Genomic DNA, 19,452 nt, shown 5'->3' with positions numbered 1-19,452 from the left:
TATTAATTTCTTGCCACAATTACAGTATAAGTAGGCTAGAAATTTGTTTAAAGTTGTCATCTCTGATGTTGGAGATATGAATGTATCCTGAGGAAGTACTTTTATTCAAGGGTGTCCATTTTCATGGTTTGGTGATATCTCACTAGTTTCTATCAAATGTGGATTTAATTCGAAGGTGGAAAGTAGACATTTCCTAAGGAAACAAGTTATGAAAACCACAATAACTTGAAATCTGGTATCCTATACAGCAATGATACATATTTACATGTACACATAAAGTATGTGTGTGACATGAACTAAGAAGAAAACTGATCATACAACAAATGCAAGATAAGTAATGAAAAATTTTAAATAATTCAATCCCTCATTTCATGCCTGGTTGGTCTTATCTCCAAGGCACTTCAGGAATTAACAGCCTACTCTTTGGACCAATTAAGTATGTATTACATGTTATACTAAGGAGAGATTTTAATATTTCCTCAGTCTAATTCACAGTGGTCATCTAAATAATTCAGTAGATTATAGGGAAATGTTAAGCTAGAAAATCTGCAGCATTTCTATAAAAAAAAATCAATAACTGGTGAATCATTTTTCTCCCTTCTATTTTAGGAACTTTTATCAATTAAGTGTTACACACATAATGTATCTGCTCAACTTCAAAGGTGTAGCACTCTACTCATCTTAGCCTATAGATAGACATAAGATGAAGCAGTGAAATTGGATTTTACTACATATGTTAGAGCATGTCTGTGATTTAGTAATTAGATACTGTGTGTGAACAAATTGATTGTTGTTCATTTACTCTAGAATTACATTATTGATTTAAGTATTTCATGGTGAAATTTAGACAGCATATGGCTGTTTATCTGATACAAATTTTGTTAATATTGAAAATAGAGTGTGAAAAAGTCAATAGAATACAAAATGATGGCAGTGTCATTATTTTAACACTGAATTTTAACCCTGAAACTGAGTTCTGCTGTGATATACATTTCATTCAGAGCTCAAGCAAAATCTTGAGGTGTAAAACTTTTTGTCTTTCCATGACAACTTATTGTAGCTTGTAAATTATTTGATTGTATCCTGTGTAGAAAATTTAATCTCAATCAAAATTCAGAGCTGTAGACAGCTTGAATGTTGTAATATTTGCACCAACAGTTCAAGGGTGTATCAAGTGGCAGCCTGTAGAGTTTATTTCAGATCCCTGTTTTCACTCAGAACAAATTAATACATGTACATGTACTTGTTGCCACAATTACATTTTGTTAAAACAGAAGGAAATGTGTCAGTCATCAGTATGTTTTTAACCTGATTTAAATCTAAAAATCTTAATACTGAAGGAAATTTTGTCTGTTTAAAGTGTGATAAATTTTATTATCACTTAGCTGAAGTTTTTTTCTTCCTGTTTGCATTGAAGTGGAGGAAAACCTTCTAATGTAGGCCTTTTTCACTATTTTCCATCGATGGTCTTCAGAAATCATTTCTTGCTTTTCTTCAATGAAAATCTCCTTAATATGAATTCTCACACTCCCATTTGAATTTAATTGTCCCATTTTGGCAAATGCCGAAGGAGACTTAGGTTTGCATTCCATCTGTCCGTCAGTCACACTTGGTTTTTGTAATGCCTCATCTAATTGATTTCATATTTGGTATATAGTCTTACCATGACAAGTTACAAGTTAAAAAGTTCAAATGACGTTACGGTTGAACGATTTTTACAGAAGTTATAGGCCTTGGACATAGAAAATTTTATGTTTTCCGGACTTTTTTTTGTAATGCCTCATTTGATTTCATATTTTGTATATAGTCTTATCATGACAAGTTACAAGTTAAATTTGAATGATGTTACAGTTGAATGATTTTTACAGAAGTTGTGTCTCTTGGACATAGAAAATTTCATAATTTTTTTTGTTTTCCAGACTTTCTTTGTAATGCCTCATCCAATTGATTTCATATTTGTTAGCCAGTCTTATCATGACAAGTTACAAATTAAATTTAAATATTGTGGCAAAATGGTTTATTTGGAACTTATGGCCCTTTGACATCGAAAATTACATAAAATTTTATTTTTCATCATTTTGATGCAAATTACTGCTGTCATTCTAGAGTTATTTGCCCTTTAATTCATAATAACGAAGTTTTTTTCAACTTTCCAGGTGATAGAAAGAGAATGTCTTTATGCAGCTTTCTGTAATGCAAAAATGTTATCTACTGTAAAATGAAGCTCAGGTTTGATTTTGATGGAATTTGCTTTTGCTGTTCAAGAGTTATTTTCTCTTGATTGTTAAAAAATAACACCATCCATTGTTAGTTCACATATAAAAAAAAAAATCTCAAAAAGGCAATGAGTTCAAAGGCTGAAAGGGGACACTGTATTGCATCAGCAATACTGTCAGAATGCTTGTTCACACTTGTTCACTCATCCTTTGAATGCAGATACATCGTATAATATAACTATATTGTCCACCTGCAGGCTTTGACATTTTTAATCCAATAGGCTGTTAAATTCACATGTTATATCTCCATTATTGACCAGAAACACTAAAATGTGTTAGATATACCAAGATAGGATTGAATTGTCATTGCATTTTGCCACCATGATCATATACAGAGCTACATGTATTAATCATTATCCTGGGAAAAAAAATGCTTTGAGAATTGTGCTTTTGGGCCTTAATGTTTTTTCACAACTCTTAAAGCATGTAGTAACAAATGCATTATTTATAAAAATTTAGGGCATGAAAGAGTTGTGCCTAACTATAAGAGTGTTTGAAACTAGATTTATAATGTATTTGATCATAGACCTACAGCAAATTTTTTTGAAATTTTCTGTTTAATGTATATAGATTTACTGGAATTTTAGTGTAAACCAGGCCGTTGAAAAATATTGAAGTCTGAAAATATTCTTTACATCCATGGTAACACCAATCAAAGTCTTTGAATTTGATGACACCGCAAACAGTTAAGAATTTTCTCAGATTTAAGTAATTTTTCCAGTTCCATGGCACTGCACCCAGCCTGATTTTTCTCAGATCATGTGTATCAGTCTAACACTAATTTAAACATTGGTATTGTTTTGCACCACACGTAAAGCAGGGTAGGAAACTCACTCAAAGTCTAGCCAGTCCTGAATACAATTTTTCAATATATTTACTATGGCTATATAAATTTTTGGTAAAATTAGCCAGTCTTGGCCTAGCAGGCAGGCTACTCTTTCTAACTCTATGTAAAGTAAGCATCTAAGTGTTGAGGAAGGTTTATGATAAATTTTATTTATGGGGTATTAATTTGGCTCATGTGGATAGGGTCAACCATGAATTTAAGAAGCTGATGTAGGTGTATGAAGTTGTTATTGGGTATACATGCATGACTCTAGTGGTTAAACCAAATATCTCCAAAATAAAATGGAATAGAATCTCTCTATTGATCAAACTTAGAATTGTGGTTCATATATTTGTTATAAATGGTTTGAATCCTAATACATATGGATTTTAGTTATGCTTTAGATAGATTTTAATGTGACGGTTGTTACAATGTTTCCCAATAATGTGGTACTTTCATGGGATATATTTTGTTTCATTTTATTGGTATTCAGTGACCTGTGAAAAAGAGAGAGACCTTTAATTCTGTTATTTATTAATGATTATTGTTATAAAAATGTCTGAAATTTTGAAATGATTACCATTGAATAGTTAGAATGATTTTTGCATTTTGCAGTGTTATAAATTGTTAACATACATAACTTAAAATTGTAACTTGAAGGTATCATATTTTGCTGTTAAAGTATTACAAAATGAATAGACAATATCAGTATGTTGATAAATTAAAACAAAATATGGATGAGGCTTTGAATTCAATTTAAAAAAAAAAAATAATGCCCTTTTTTAATGGCCTTTTTGAACGTTTTTCAGATTCGCCCTGGATTGTATTTTGTTTTGATACTAGTCAATATACTGTTATTGTCATTATACTACAATCCTTATCTCTTTTCAAATCAAGTTTAATTTTTCCATGTATATTATATTTCTTCCCCACAGTTTTATCAACTCTCAATGAATGGGCTGATAGCAAATTTGATTTGGAGCTTTATGTAGATGGTGCATAAGTTGTAAGCCATTTTGGTTGCTACATTTGTATCTGACGTCAACTTCCTCTTTGAGTTTTGGTGTACTTTGCATGTGCATCTTCATGCCTAAGGGCTGCATTTCAGTTCCATGTTCAGGAATGGAAAGCACTTGTAATACAGGTGAACAGATTTTTTCTTCATCTTTTGATTATGTTATTCATAATGGAACAGTTAAAACTTGTTTTTGAATTGGAACAAACTTTGATATGTGCTATTTCTAATTTCAGGTTCATGCTATACCTTTGAGATCCAGTTGGGTAATGACCTGTGCCTATGCCCCTTCTGGAAGTTATGTAGCTTGTGGTGGATTGGATAACATCTGTTCTATCTATAGTTTAAAAACCCGGGAGGGCAATGTTCGTGTCAGTAGAGAATTGCCAGGTCATACTGGTTACCTTTCCTGTTGTAGGTTTATAGATGATAACCAAATAGTAACCAGTTCAGGAGATATGTCCTGGTAAGTGCTTACAGTATCATAGAGTTGGGTTTGGTGACACGCCAGGTAAAATAGACCTGGTTGTCATCTGCTTTAGAGTGAAAGCCTGCTTTTTGAATCTCAATTTTCCCATTATGATTCTTTTTATTTGACTGCAAACAAATGGTATGATGCTGTCTTGTTCACCCCTTTCACTGTTTTTAGACAGCTTGGTTTTCATTCAATAACATGAATATTAGTTTGTTGATCTTTATACAATTGTATGACAAGGTTCCTAAACACAAATGGAAGATAAAACCTGCGACTTAATTATATTACCGCTAAAAATTATGGTCATATATTGGCATTGTTATGGTAATCCATCGATGATAGCTTTAGTATTGGTTGGTATTTTCAAAAATAATTATGACAAGGTTTCAAACCACAAAAGGTAGGTTTGTATTAATTTTGAGGTTTAAAGCCCCAACCGATTTATAATTAAGGGCCAAAAGGGGGCCTAAAACAAGCATTTCATAGAATACATTTATGAAACTCCAATAAAAGCTTAGGTATGTCAATGATATTGATTCACGATATTTTATACCATGATTGTCTTATGACTTAACAGACTTGGATTGATTTTGAAGGTAAAGACTTTGAACTTTTCAGAAATTAGGGGCCAAAAACATGTATTTTCCATGTCAAGAGGACAACTTATTAATTTTTGTCTGATATAAAAGAAAAATGTTATTGGATTCCTTTTGAAAATCCCTGCCTGCATTTGTCAATAAGATTTCAAATATCTCAAACTTTTTTTGAGTTATAAGGGGTCAGAGGAGCCACACCCAAAAAAATGAACATTTTAATCTTTGGTATGATTTGAAAAATTTTATCTGAATTTCAATTTGTGCTAAATTGAGTCCATAATGAATTGTTAGCCCTGTAAATAAGTGTGTCAAAAACTATATTGTGGCCACACTGTTCAGGGTTTGACCACCATGGTCTTTTCATGCTGCACTCGGGCAAAGCTCTTTATTATGTCTCTCCCGTTCAGGGATATAGTTATTCTGCTTAACTCCTCCTACAGTATTTAGAGTACAAAGTTGATACTTTGCAGAATGATTATATATGGATCGAAGATGTGCATGTTATCAGGGTTTCGATTTCTATCAATATTCCACATTTTCATGAGTAGTTGGACTTAGTCATTTTGTCACCAATTTGAGGGAATAGGGTACATGTCTACTCTGGATAACTCCTTCTACAGTATTTAAATAGGTAGTATATCCATATTGAATAATCATGAAGGTTATAAACAGTCAGTGGAAGATCCTACACACAAGAATGGATCAATATTAGATTTAGTGTTTGTTCCTGTAGACCAATGCTATCAAATCAAGACATTTTCAACTTCTTTCTCTTATCATAAAATTGTTGCCATTCTTAAGAATTAAAGCTTGGCTTTAAAGTATAAATTGACTTTTATATATGTCAGAAAATGCGGTACATGCGGGGACATCAAATGTGTCTCCCAGATGCAACAATCTTCTCACCAATGTATTTTGACAACCAAACATTATGCGGTAGCAGTGTGTAAATGGAGTCCTGTTTTTTAATTGTTGTACTTATTCAATCATTACAGAGTTTGTCAAGTGAGCATACTTGTTGTATCAAAAATGATTTGTGTTTAACATGTTTAAAATTAATAGGGTTGCAGTAATTCGGTTACTAATTCACCAGTTAAAGGGGATAGCAAACTGAAACAATATACCAGTTTAAAAGTATATTCAGTTGACCTTTTAAATGATTCATACACTTCTGTAACATATGTTCAGCTAATAGATGAAAAGATTATATTCATGTCAATACATAAATAGGGATGAGACAAAATACATCTTTTTTTGTGATATGTTCATTGATAAATCATTTACATTTCTCCTGAATATAAGCTCATAACAGGTAAAAGGATTTGTTGGCCTTGTAAGATATGAACTATTGTTATTTTACTTAATGGCAACAGTGCTCAGTGACTTTATTTTATCCACTGAAAAAACAAAAATAGAAATGTGCATTAGAATATCCTTAATTGCATTAGAAATGAGTGATAGAGGGTTCACAGAAGGTTGCTAGAGCCATATTGGTAGAGGGAGTTTAAAAAAATTAAGAAGTAATCCTTTATTTTGGAGGGAAAATACTGTAGAACCAGTCTCATCTGGCACAACAATACTCAAGAATCCTGTATTATTTTTCATTTTTAACAAGGCATAATGTGGGTTTCACCTTTAAAAGTGACAATAAGTTTCCTTAGTAACTATAATTCATTCCATGTTAACACCTTTGTTATCTTTTGTTTGTCACTTTTAGGCCCCCTCATAAACAGTACTGTGATCCAAGCTGAACCAGTTTTTTTGTAAATTGTTTAAAAAAAAAACTCTTATAATTTAATATAAGAATATACAGACTATGCCGAGCTTGCAAGACTGACAGAAATGCTAAGCATTGAACCACCAACACCAGTAGCAGACATGAGCTTAAACTACAACTGGACTATCTTACTCACAGATGATGTTTATGGTTGCATTATTATCTGCAGTGCTGAGGATAATCCCACCCATCTAGCTGGAACTGATACTACCTAATGTGACAGTACATTCTACAACTACCATGCTCTATTCTACCAGCTTTTCACATTCCATGCAGAAGTTGCTGGTACTTCTGTATTTCCCTCTTGTAAACTGTCTTCTACCCGGCAGAGACCAACGGATGTAAACATCAGATCTCGCACTACTTGTGGAAATCTGCTAGAGACATTATATCACACTTTAACCCATCACTTTGTTTATCGAAATGAAGCAACTTTTTTGGCTTCAACATAAAGGGGTGCTATTTCCATTTCCCCAGTATATTAGGTGAAAGGCACAGAAACGTGGAATCCAGACATCACCAGGCAACAGTGTTACCACTACTTGTGTCAAATTCAGTTGATGTTATGCTATGCTATGGAAGATTTCGACAACTCTGAGACCATTTCCAATAATACAATTGATTATGTCACAGTTCACTGGGTGGAATCCAACTGACTTTTTGGAAGCAGAAGGACCCAGAACAACAGACTAGAGGGTTGGCACAATAAGCTAAAGATATCTGTCAAATCACCCCACCCAAACACCTTCAACATAGTATGTTACTGGGTAAGCAAGCCATCCACTTGTTCACTCTACTTTAAAACGGGCGCCTTTGTAAACATGTACTCAAGAAGAGAAAGTAAAGAAAGACCTACAATAAACTTGCTACCAACAACTCATTGCTATAGAACCAAGAGATCAGTATAGTATAGTATGTGCATCATGCTGCTTTACAACTGATACATGTATATAATGAGAATAGGAGTGGTGTATATGTCAAAGAGACAACAATCCCAATGGTATGAAAATCATTTTAAATGTCAGCCCAAGGCCACCTACTGGTCTTCAATGAATATTGAAGAAATCCTCATACCACAGGACAGGCTGCAGCTGGCCACAAAACATCATTATACACATGTATAGGAAAAGAGTTGCTATATATTTACTAAAAAAATTGTGAATTGGACTTTAAATTCTTGTGACAATGTCCTTTTTTGCATTTTTTTTTATACCTTTGGTGATGTACACAATTTTGAAGCTTTACAAATTTGTTTGTTTAAATTGATTAACATACATATATTAATAAAAAGATATACTTAAAATGGGTATCTTTTTTTTTCTTTTTTCTTTTTTTTTTAATGACAATTATTTGTATTTTCCTCAAATCCATTCAAAATGTTGTTAAAGTATAAACAAAGTTAATCCTTTGTATACATAAAAATTCTTTCTACACCAAATAAATCTCTTACTTTTTTACCCGTTAAATTCAAAGATTGGAATAACCAGAATAAACTGCTGATATTGCAAATTAACAATTTTATAACCTCCCCGCAAACAAAGTTTGGGGCTATATTGGAGAATTACCCTTTCTGCCTGTCTGTCCACTTTTTTTGTAAGTACAGTTCCTCTCAAACCATTCAAGAGATTTTGTTGAAATTTTACAGGAAGGTTGGGTATCATATTAAGATAAGCATCAAGAAATATAATTACTGTTGAAGGGTTCCAAAGGGCGATGATCTCAATTAGAGTTTAGTTTCATTAACCACTTCTGGGTCAAATGGCCATCCCCCAATGTAGTACTAAAAACACACTGAACTTAGAAATATACATTGTAAGTGCATTATTTGTGTGTATTCTGATCAAAAGTAGTCAAAATAAAGCTGAGAATGTGTAGTTGAAAATCATATTTGTCATATTTGTAATTTACTACAAAAGTGTATGAATATTGTTTACATATGTCAGTAATTTGCCTCCATGATGTCAGTTAGCAAAAAAAGTAAAATTGTGGATTTTCAGGATATTTCTTTTAAGTAAATTTTGTGAGGACTTACTATGATCATCGTACCATTAGCATAATGATTTTTAGAAGATGTATCTAAGTTGTGAAATTTGTACCTCATCCATCCTTGTTTATGAACAATAAAATATGTTTAAACTAATGATTTTGAAAGCCCTATTTTCCAAGCTTCGCAATGGTATGCAACTTGTAAGATGTCATTTGTCCTGGGAATTCACAGTGAAACATTGCAAACTACTTGTTTAACATGTAAAGTAATGGAAACGTTATTTAGTGAGACCTTAAACCATGTTAAAATCTCTAGACTTCTCGTAGGATTTTTATGTAATTTAACAGCATCGTATGGAGATGTGCACGAAAAGGAATATAATTCCAAAAAGAGATAATCAATTAAGTGTCTTACATTTAAGTCCATTTGAAAAGGGGTATTCTCTTTTTGAGTTTGCTAACAATATATTTCAAGTTAAAATCCAAAATTGGACAGAATAAATATAAGTTTTTGGTGCCTAGCTGTGGTGTGATGAGTTTTTTGTTTTCTTCTATTTTCAGTTTGCCTGGACCGAATTCCTATATTTTTTGTTGCAAAGTACCATATTCAAAGATATACGAGTTGATTTATCCTGTTGTTAAATCTGTGTGTAATATGTATTATGTACTAGTAATTGTTTTGTTAAAGGTAGTGCCAATTATTAATTTACTTTCTACTCTGTTTGAAATAGATTTTAAGGAAGTATTTTATATTATATTATCATACTTTGTTTCTAATTTCCAGTGCATTGTGGGATATAGAAACTGGACAGCAAACAACAGCTTTCACAGGTCATACTGGTGATGTAATGAGTTTGTCCCTCTCTCCAGACTTCAGAACATTTGTATCTGGAGCATGTGATGCCTCTGCTAAAGTAAGTTATGTACTTGTGGATGAGTACTGGTAACTGTAGGCTTTGTAATTATTATTTAGTTTTCATATTCTGATTCAGAATTTCTTTTATTGAATCATTCAGAAAAGCAGACCATTTTCATTTAGTTGGCCACTAACTGATGCAACATTAATGGTAATAAACAGAATCTTACCGTACCCCCCATAGAAATATACTGAGAGCAATTTTTTGTTATCATTATACAGTCGACTCCACTTAATCGCATATCGCTTTATTGCATATTTCGGTTATTAGCATAATTTTCTCCTGCACAAAACCATTTCCTAATATTCTTTTAGGGAAAAAATCGCTTATTTGCATAGGCCTTACAGGTGCATTTCGGTTTATTGCATAGAGAATTTTGCCTCATCGAGGTAAAGACAGGGTTTCCCAAATTCTATTTTAAGCCTTCGGGTCATAAATATGTCAATCATATTTATTGTTGTAAAAACTAGGTTATCATCAATCAGGAGGTATTAATAATGGATTAAAAACATAATGGACATAAAAGACAATTTGAATGATTTCTAATTGCATTAAAATAAACAAGCACCTAGGTCAACAATGACTTCTGACGACATGCCAAACATCACCTTGTGATGCGGCTTGGGGTTCGGCTTGGGATATTTTTTGTCCCTATTTAAATTCTTCCAACTACAAATGATTATCAATGTAAATTTAATTTTCTTTAATGAGCTGAACAGTTTTTAGTGAGCTTGGGTTACTAGGCATAAATATCAACCGAAAATTAAAAGTCCTCATTCATTCAGTACAATGTCTAATGAAATTCATCTACCCTAAGGTGCCCCATACTATCCACATTTCATAGGAATATATTGAGGTCAATGACACTATAATACAAAACTATCAGTGACAATGGTGATTGAACAGAGGAATAAAAATGCACAGACCATTTCAAAAGCCCAGAAACTGCAAACATTGATGTATATTATACTGAATCCTGTCTGAAATATGAAATATGGGATTTTCTTTCATAGAAAGGTCAGGAAATTACTCGACTATTTATAGATGAGAAACACGTGGTTTTACTTATAAATACACACGATGTAAAGAAGGTCAACAAACAAGATAAACACAATATATATTATTATTTATTGATAAAAGAACAATACAATGTGAAGGTCTATAACAATTAAATACCAGATCAGAAATGTTGAACAGTGATATCCCTGGTTGATCCACAGTATCGTCGTCTTACCTGAACTCACACTTCCGGTAAAATCGTAATTTCGGTTATAAGAATAGCCTGATTATTTGCATAATTTTTACTGGCAAATAGGCTATGCAATTAAGCGGAATCTACTGTATTACATTGTCAACTGAAATTTTATATTTATAATTTTCAGCATTTGATTATTGTTATTTATTGGTCAAAATCTAGGACATCATTTATCAAATTATTTCTATTCTTGATTTCAAGAATGTGTTAATTAAATCCCTCAAACTCTGCTGAATGCTTCTTGATACAGTACTTGACACATAAGAATAGTCCATTACAAATATATTTGGCAAACAAGAAAAGTACACATAAAATTTTTATACAATACAAAAATTTCATTTTTATTTTTGTCATCTATGTCCCTAGACACTTGGTTATCATGTGATAATTTGAGTAAAAATGGTTGATCTTTATAAAAAAAAAAATAACAAGGTATCTAACCACAAAATAAGGTTTGTATTGATTTTGGGGGTTATGGCCTCCAACTATAATGGAAAAAAGGGACCTATAACAAGCATTTGATAGAATTCATCTATGTAACTCCTGTAAAAGCATATGTACTGGTACACTATGATATTGTTCCACAATATTCTATACCACAATAGACTTGGATTGATTTTTTGGGGTAAAGACTTGAACTTGTCAGAAATTAGGAGCCAAAGATGGGGACCAGAAACATGCATTTCCCTGATATTTAGACATGACTTATAGTGAATAAATCTCTGAAATCTATTAAAAGGTACCAAAGCACCAAAGGAAGACTGGGATTGATTATAGGGTTACGACTTGAATCTTGTAGGAATAGGGGCTTGTTAAAAGCATTTTCCTTATTTATGTATAATAACTTGGGTAAAAGTGAATGGATCTCGCATAAATTTTACTACAAAGTGCCATACCACAAAAGGAAGGCTAGGAACCATTTTGGGGATTGTGACTTGAATAAGGGTTCACTAAGAGCCAGAAACAAGTTTTTCTGGACAATAACTTGATTAAAAGGGAATGGATTACTTCAAAATTGTACCACAGCATGCCATATCTCCACACAAAGTTTGGAATTTACTTTGCGGATATTGACAGGAACCGTTTAGGAATTGGGGCCAAAAAGTGACCTTTTGGTTCTGGTCAAATTTTTATGTTGTGTCAAATGTGTAATCATAATTAAAATTCTAAGCTGTGTCAAGTTTGAATGATGTGTTTATACTTGCCCCAACTATTCAGGGTTTGACCTCTGTGGTTGTATAAAGCATCCCCCTTGCAAAGCATTTTATTAAATAAACCTATAGATTTATTTCAAAATTCACATATTCCATAGCCTACACATCTAGTGCAGGCAAGCTGCCACAGATTTGCAAATAATAACCAGATTTAAATGTAAACTCAATATATTTTATGATTAATGATGAACCCAGGCATAAACTAAAATTTATTCAAAAATATGTTAACACTTTTGTTGATTAGATTGACCTCTTATGTCTATATGCAAAAAAAATTTGTATGGCTTTTAGATGGAACTTTCGTACCTGCAGGATCACATGACTAGGCATATTGCTTCAAATGACCATTTTATCTCTCTCCAGCAATTTTTTTTTCACCTTTGATGAAATACATTAACTCGAAGGATCACATGACTAGGCTTATTGCTTCAAATGACCATGTCAGACAATTTTTACACCTTTGATAAAATACATTGGAACCTGATTGAAAAACTGAATTGTAAGTGTGTCAACTGACTTGTTTGTTCAGTCCTGTCCTTAAACCTCTCCTAGAACTCACGCCTTGATTTGTTACGATATTTGATGTCAAGTAACTAGAAATTTATGTTTGAATTATCTCCATGGTAACTTATCAATCTTACATGGAATGAACTGAAATTAAGCTTATTTTATAAATTGTAAGTGCAAGCTACTAATGGGTGTGGTTTTAGGGATATTAATTTCCTTCCAATATTGGTAATTTCTTATTTGTCACACCTTTCAAAAACCTTTAGATAAGACTGTCATACATTGGTTATTTGAATTTTACATGTAATTTAGTACAGTACTTCCAGTGATGCAATTCACAATAATCAGATCAGTGTGATGTTATCAATTATCAGGAAGGAAATAAATCTTGTAGCAGGAGATATGATAGAGAATTCAGAAAAATATTCTTCATGGATTTACTGTCAGTTGAATTCATTCAAAAAGAAAGAATGCTACATATGTTTATGCGGAAACTCATTGATATTCTGGAAACTTGACTTGCCTGAATATAGCTGAAATATTGCTGCTCATGTGTTAAAGCCCAACAATCACCCTTATATGCCTCAATAATCTACATGCATTTTCTTAAAGAGCTTATGTTGGTCATTAATGTTTTTTTGTCATTAATTTACTTTTAGTATTTAGATCATACACTGGTGCATTTGTTGCATCCTTAGGCATGGCCACTGTTGCTATTTTTTAGACCATGGGGATCAAGTCAACAATTTTTACATTTTTCTCAAAAACTATAAGAGATATTGGAATATAAATGTGAACTTCCTACTTCAGTTTGAAGAGCTCTACAAAGGACTCCTTGTTAAGAGTTTCAGTCAATGTCTTGAAAATAATAATAGAAAGAAAAGAACTTTCAATTGATGAAATGATCATCATGATGAGGCATTCAAAATTCATGTTTTAATCCTTGTTTTATTGCACTTGAACTGTGAAAAATATATTCTTTGCAGTTTTCAACCAACATCTTAAAAATTATGATAGATAGAAAAAACTTTTATAATAATGAAATAATTCTTACGATGAGGCCTACAAAGGTCTTTATTGAGTCCAAATTGTAGGATGACTCCTTGAAGGGCAAAAATTGGGAATGGGAATTCATGTAAATTAGATGTGACATTCACTTCACTTGATTTTGCAATGAAATGCAAATCATGTGAAGGCTAAGTTTACACAAAATCCATGTCACATCATTTATTTGATTGATTTAGGTGAAAATCTCATGAAAAGTTTTTGCATGTGTACTTAATACTACTATTCAAACAAAATAAGTTTTTTTTTTTACCTTGCACTGCTAGCTAAAAAATAGATGTTTACAAATAAACAATGTGTGAACTAATAGCCAAGACCTCTGTTTTTCAGTTATGGGATATCAGAGACGGCATGTGTAAGCAGACATTTTCTGGTCATGAGTCTGATATTAATGCAATAACAGTAAGTACATATAAGATTAAGTGATAAAGTTGTGTTGTTAGGGTATGTGTCTTTGTTTCCATTATTTAAAATACTGGTAACTTAAAATAGAAGAAATTGTTACTCATCAAAAGGGATAGATGGTGATTCTGAGTTTTTAGTTTTACATGGCCTGGCGTTTGTTATGATTTCATGTCAGTAAGTCTTTTCAACTAACTTCCAGATCACAGGCCCGGAATACATTTTTCAGTAATTTTTTTTATAGTGACTGTTGGCTACTACTGGTAGTAGTTAATTTTACAGGCCCACCTACATTTTGATCAGCCGGGGCCTCTGACTACTGCTTAATAGTGAAGACTGCAATAAACTTCTCAAAAGATCTATAAAGAAAATAAATATGTTAAAAAAATTGTTTTGAGGAGCTTGTCTGAGAAAAATCAAGTTTTACATTTTCTCCTTTATAACCAGTATGAAAATCTGTCAATTCTTTTCTCTTCAAAAATTTTTTTTTTTCTAACATAACAGAAGTACATACATGTAGTATGAACAGTAGAAACAATTTCACTAGAAGTGATATGTTAAAGAATGTAGTATTGTTCTCATTATAGTATTTCCCTAATGGATATGCCTTTGCTACTGGATCAGACGATGCTACCTGCCGACTTTTTGATATTCGTGCAGATCAAGAGATAGGAATGTACTCTCATGACAACATCATATGCGGTATTACATCGGTTGCCTTTTCTAAGTCTGGCCGTCTCTTATTGGGTGGTTATGATGACTTCAACTGCAATGTTTGGGATGTACTAAAACAAGAAAGAGCTGGTATGTTTACAAGAAAAAAATGTTAGAAAAGTCTACTGTGCTGTTCATTTTTCACCAGTTTTAACAGACATGATTTTTTCTCGCTTTTTCAGATCCTGATTTTACCGTTACAATTCTTTTTTTACCGTATATTTACTTAAGATTTAACCAATTACCGCTTTATTAACCTCTTTATATGATCCCAGATTTAATCACCTTTTACTTTTCTTTAAAGAAAACTGAAGAATTAATTTGTTTACAATGAAAATTAAACAGTTTTATTCTTATTCACTGGTAGGTAAAAGCTGTCTGAAGAATATCATAAAACTTCTGTAGTTTTATAATTTCAGTCTGGTACTGAAATCAAATACATGATGAAGGTCCTATATCTTTATTATCATACTACTTGCGAAAACATAATAGACAAGAAATGTGCAGTTCTGATCCTTTTCATTGTTTCAGTATTGTAAAATTTGGCCGTTCATTTCAGGTGTATTAGCCGGCCATGACAATCGTGTCAGTTGTCTTGGGGTAACAGAAGATGGCATGGCAGTAGCCACTGGATCATGGGACAGTTTCTTGAAGATCTGGAATTGAAATGGGCGTGTGTTGTAGCCCTCTTCATTTTATAATCCTGACTATTTTTTAAAAAAGACAAAAAATCCACAGGATCTTACAAGCAGATCTTGCTTAAACCACTTGTAATTGTTTATAAGGGGGGTGTAGGTCAGTGAAAAAAAAACTTATGATGGATATAGAGAACAGTTTATACGTCTAGTGAAAATGGAAGACTATGACCACTTATTGTTTCATTGTCCAATGAAGATCTTTTTCTTAGTGTGGATGTGATCAGTTATGCTTGGTTTTGTGTGTATCTTATTTAAATATAAACTGTGCACTCCGAACAAAGTCCGTTGTGGCTGTGTACCATATTTTTATTTCTTGAAAGTGCTTATCGTTTACATGTGTAATAGCATAAATACACTAATCTAGTTGCTCTGGAACAATGAAAAGTTTCAGTAGAACTAGTGTTAGGTGTAGATTCTTTCATCTTGATGGGGTTATGTTACCATGGAAACCAAGATGGCAACTTTTCCTTTTATTGTGAATCTCTCTGTGATCATCTTATTATAATTTCAATTTCACATTTTTTCAATTTCTTAGGATTTGATTTAATTTAACTGAAAAAAAATTGGTCACTGTGTCTAGAATATTGCAAAATTTGAAGTTCAAGGTAATTTTCGGTTTTCAGTCAAATTTTATATTAACTGATCAGTTACTGACATTATGTATGCAGCTTGAAAGGAACAATAGATATGACCATTTTTCAGAAGTTAAGCTCAATGGCTTTAAAGACAATATTACAAGAATAAAATTTTATTTCTTATTTAATGTATAGACACATAATGTTTTCATAATTGATTTAATTGATCATCATCTTGGTTGATTGGTTAATCAGAATAGGCCGAAGTTTTGCATGCTAGGCTTGCAGAATTCTGCCGTAAATAGTGCAATGTTTTTTGTATGTTAGTTTGATACTATTTGATGTTTACTTATGTTGTCTCAACTTGCACTTTAAACTTTTGACATTTGGCCCTTGGCTCTTATTCAGCTCAGATTAATCAGTGCCTGGTAAAAAATGGGTGGCCTGTTTTCATTGAAATTTTAAGCCAATATTCTTTTGAAGTGCAAAATTAAAAAATAATTGGAATAACAGGTCAAAACAACTTTCAAAAATTGTATCATTTAATTTTCAAAATTTTACAGCATGTCCACACTTGTGTTGTGCATTATTTTATTTTAAATTTAGATTTGGGGGAAAAAATGAATTAAATCACAGGTACTGTCTTGTGATATGAACCACAATGTAGAAATCTGTATTTTTGTTTACTGGTTGAAAATCGTGAGAGAGTTGGGTAGACAACTATCCTTTACTATATTACTATGTGTGTGTATGTATGTAGATAATATATTATATGTATACTTATAATATCTTTTCATCATGTTCTTATCAGCAGTTAATTTGCCCCACCCCGTTAGTTTGTACGAGCACATGCATTAATGTAGTTCGTAAACAACCATCTGTATGCTCAAGTAAATCAGATTCTTGTAAAAATTGTAGAACCACAGTTGTCATTGTGTTAACATTTCAAGGAGAAAATGAGAAATTTTAGGAAGTCATGGAATTCAGTAAGGAATTTCTTAAAATATTCAGCAAATTAACAGGAAAGATTATCATACAAAATTGGAATGTCACTGGAGTGATTAAAATTTTTCTTTCTTTCAGACACAATATTTATTGTTGTAGGGCTTATTTTTAGACCATGTAAGTCTTGCAGGTTAATAGGAAAAGAAATCTAATGTACAACTACTATTGAGCCCAGATGGATGACTACATAGTAGGAATACTTTCTATTGAGTTGCATCTTATTTTTAAGCTTAGTTACTTGATCAGATGTTGTAGGCCTTTGTCCATGGGATGAAATGAATCAGCTTTATGTTTCGTGATTAATAGTTCACTGATGATTCTTTTTAGTGGAATTGAGTGAAATTTTTTGTAATTTATTTCTGATCTTGGTTCATCACCATACAAAAACAAAACAGCCTAAGAAAATCTACTAGTCACCTACAGCACCTTCCATTTTGTCAATTTTCACATTTGTTGTATAAATATTTGTCTTATTATATATACTTCTACAGGTTAATAAATCAAGAAGGGAAGCCTATTAATGGTAATCAGCTATGGGGGAATTAGTCACTTTATTATATTGAAAAAAGGTTATTTGTGTTACTGATATATTTCTGGGCTGAATATTTATCTGACCATGTCAAGATTCTAATTTGATTCTGCCCTTTTTAATTATATCATTTATAAGTGAACACTGATTCATCTGAAACCATTTACCAGCTCATTGCTAATTAACATGATTAATACTTCTTTATACATTTATACTTTAATTAGAGAGTGTGAGAACAGCAAAATGGAAGTCAGCTGTAGTTAAATTCCTTGATTATCAAAATATCAATAAATGTCTTTTGAACATCTGACTGTTACCATGGCAACCTGATAACTAGTCTTAACACTTCATTGTTGGAGATGTCCTAGTAGATGTATTTGTACTTTTCATTTGTCAAATAAAGCTTTTTGTCATTAATAATTTAAGTGTTGTGTAATTGTGCCTCACAATGGCATCTATTCAGTTAGTCACAGAGAATGATAGTTGTACGATGACATTGCTATACAGATTGTGTTTCAGTCTACTAATGTAGGATAGTTGAAATTTTATGGAGGAGGAAGTAATCATAAAGTTACTATCTGATATACCATGATGTAGCTTTAATCAAGTGGTTCCATAAGTTGGACCCCCCTTCCTCCTCCTCCACTGTTTTAGGAAGTAATCTGGTCCACTGCTCCTCTCTCTTCCTCCATATTCAATCAGAAACTTCCTCTACTTGCTTTTTAGCCCCCCTACTAGCTACTTTGGGGTTAAAAGTTTGCACTCTGTCCAGGAAATCAGTTTTACACACTTTGCAGATATACATACGATTTTTGGTATATTGCTTTACCCTGACAAATGATAGGGGTTGTGACTTGAGCCAAATAATAATAAGGGACCAGAAACATGTATTTTATTTTTTTTATCTTGTTTATATTTAGTCTGATTTTGAAATTTTGTTTACATCAAAGTTCCATGTGAAAATCCCTGCCTGCACTTTTCAATCAGATTTCAAGCTAAAAGGGGACCAGTCCCCCCAAAATGGGATTCTTTCATTTTTTAAGTGATTTTGAAAAAAAAAAAATCATTGGATTTCATATGAAAATCCCAGTCTACTACAAGAGCTTCAAGAAGTGTGCATACCGAATTAACCTTGTCATATAATGTAATTGAGATAATGAGGAACAAAGTGTTTCATGAATGCACCCTGAAGCAGACCTTTATACTTACATTTCAAAGTATGAATCTTTCACTGGCTGCAGTAGTGGCATGTTGCAAATATCAAGGCTTTTTATTAGATATGCCAATGATTATTCTAGATTACTACTGAGCCAGGAATTTCCCATGCATTCAGTGCACCACAAAATAAAATTACTGGGGTAACAGCACAATTTTATCACTTATTCATTGCGGATTAAAATAAGTATGGTATTGTCGGAAAAGTACAGCCTGATGTTGACTATATTGTGAAGCCTTTCACACATACAGGCTGTATTTTTTGACAATACCCTAATTCATGTACTGTATATTGGCCCAAAGGTTTGAAGCTACTGACTTCAAGTGTACTTCTGTATTGTACCTTCAACAAAATTCATGCATTTAAGTTTATGTTCTTGGGTCACAACCTGATTTGATTACCTG

General features: G+C 32.3%; 1 protein-coding gene across 1 annotated transcript in view; it reads left to right on the top strand.

Annotated features, from left to right (window-relative positions):
- LOC148601899 (guanine nucleotide-binding protein subunit beta) overlaps positions 1-18,252 on the top strand; it is a 35,541-nt gene extending 17,289 nt beyond the window's left edge. Inside the window, exons 5-9 of the mRNA XM_088556951.1 lie at positions 4,354-4,583; positions 9,736-9,865; positions 14,240-14,311; positions 14,899-15,115; positions 15,585-18,252. Of these exons, the coding sequence (XP_088413077.1) occupies positions 4,354-4,583; positions 9,736-9,865; positions 14,240-14,311; positions 14,899-15,115; positions 15,585-15,691 (756 nt within the window). The 3' untranslated portion in view covers positions 15,692-18,252. The remainder of the gene's footprint in view (positions 1-4,353; positions 4,584-9,735; positions 9,866-14,239; positions 14,312-14,898; positions 15,116-15,584) is intronic.
- The last annotated feature ends 1,200 nt before the right edge of the window (positions 18,253-19,452 follow it).

This window comes from Perna viridis, chromosome 12 (assembly GCF_037379345.1).
Source record: "Perna viridis isolate PV_CMFRI_1.1 ecotype Kerala chromosome 12, ASM3737934v1, whole genome shotgun sequence".
Taxonomy (NCBI): Eukaryota; Metazoa; Mollusca; class Bivalvia; order Mytilida; family Mytilidae; genus Perna; species Perna viridis.
This window is presented reverse-complemented; position numbering and strand designations above follow the sequence as displayed.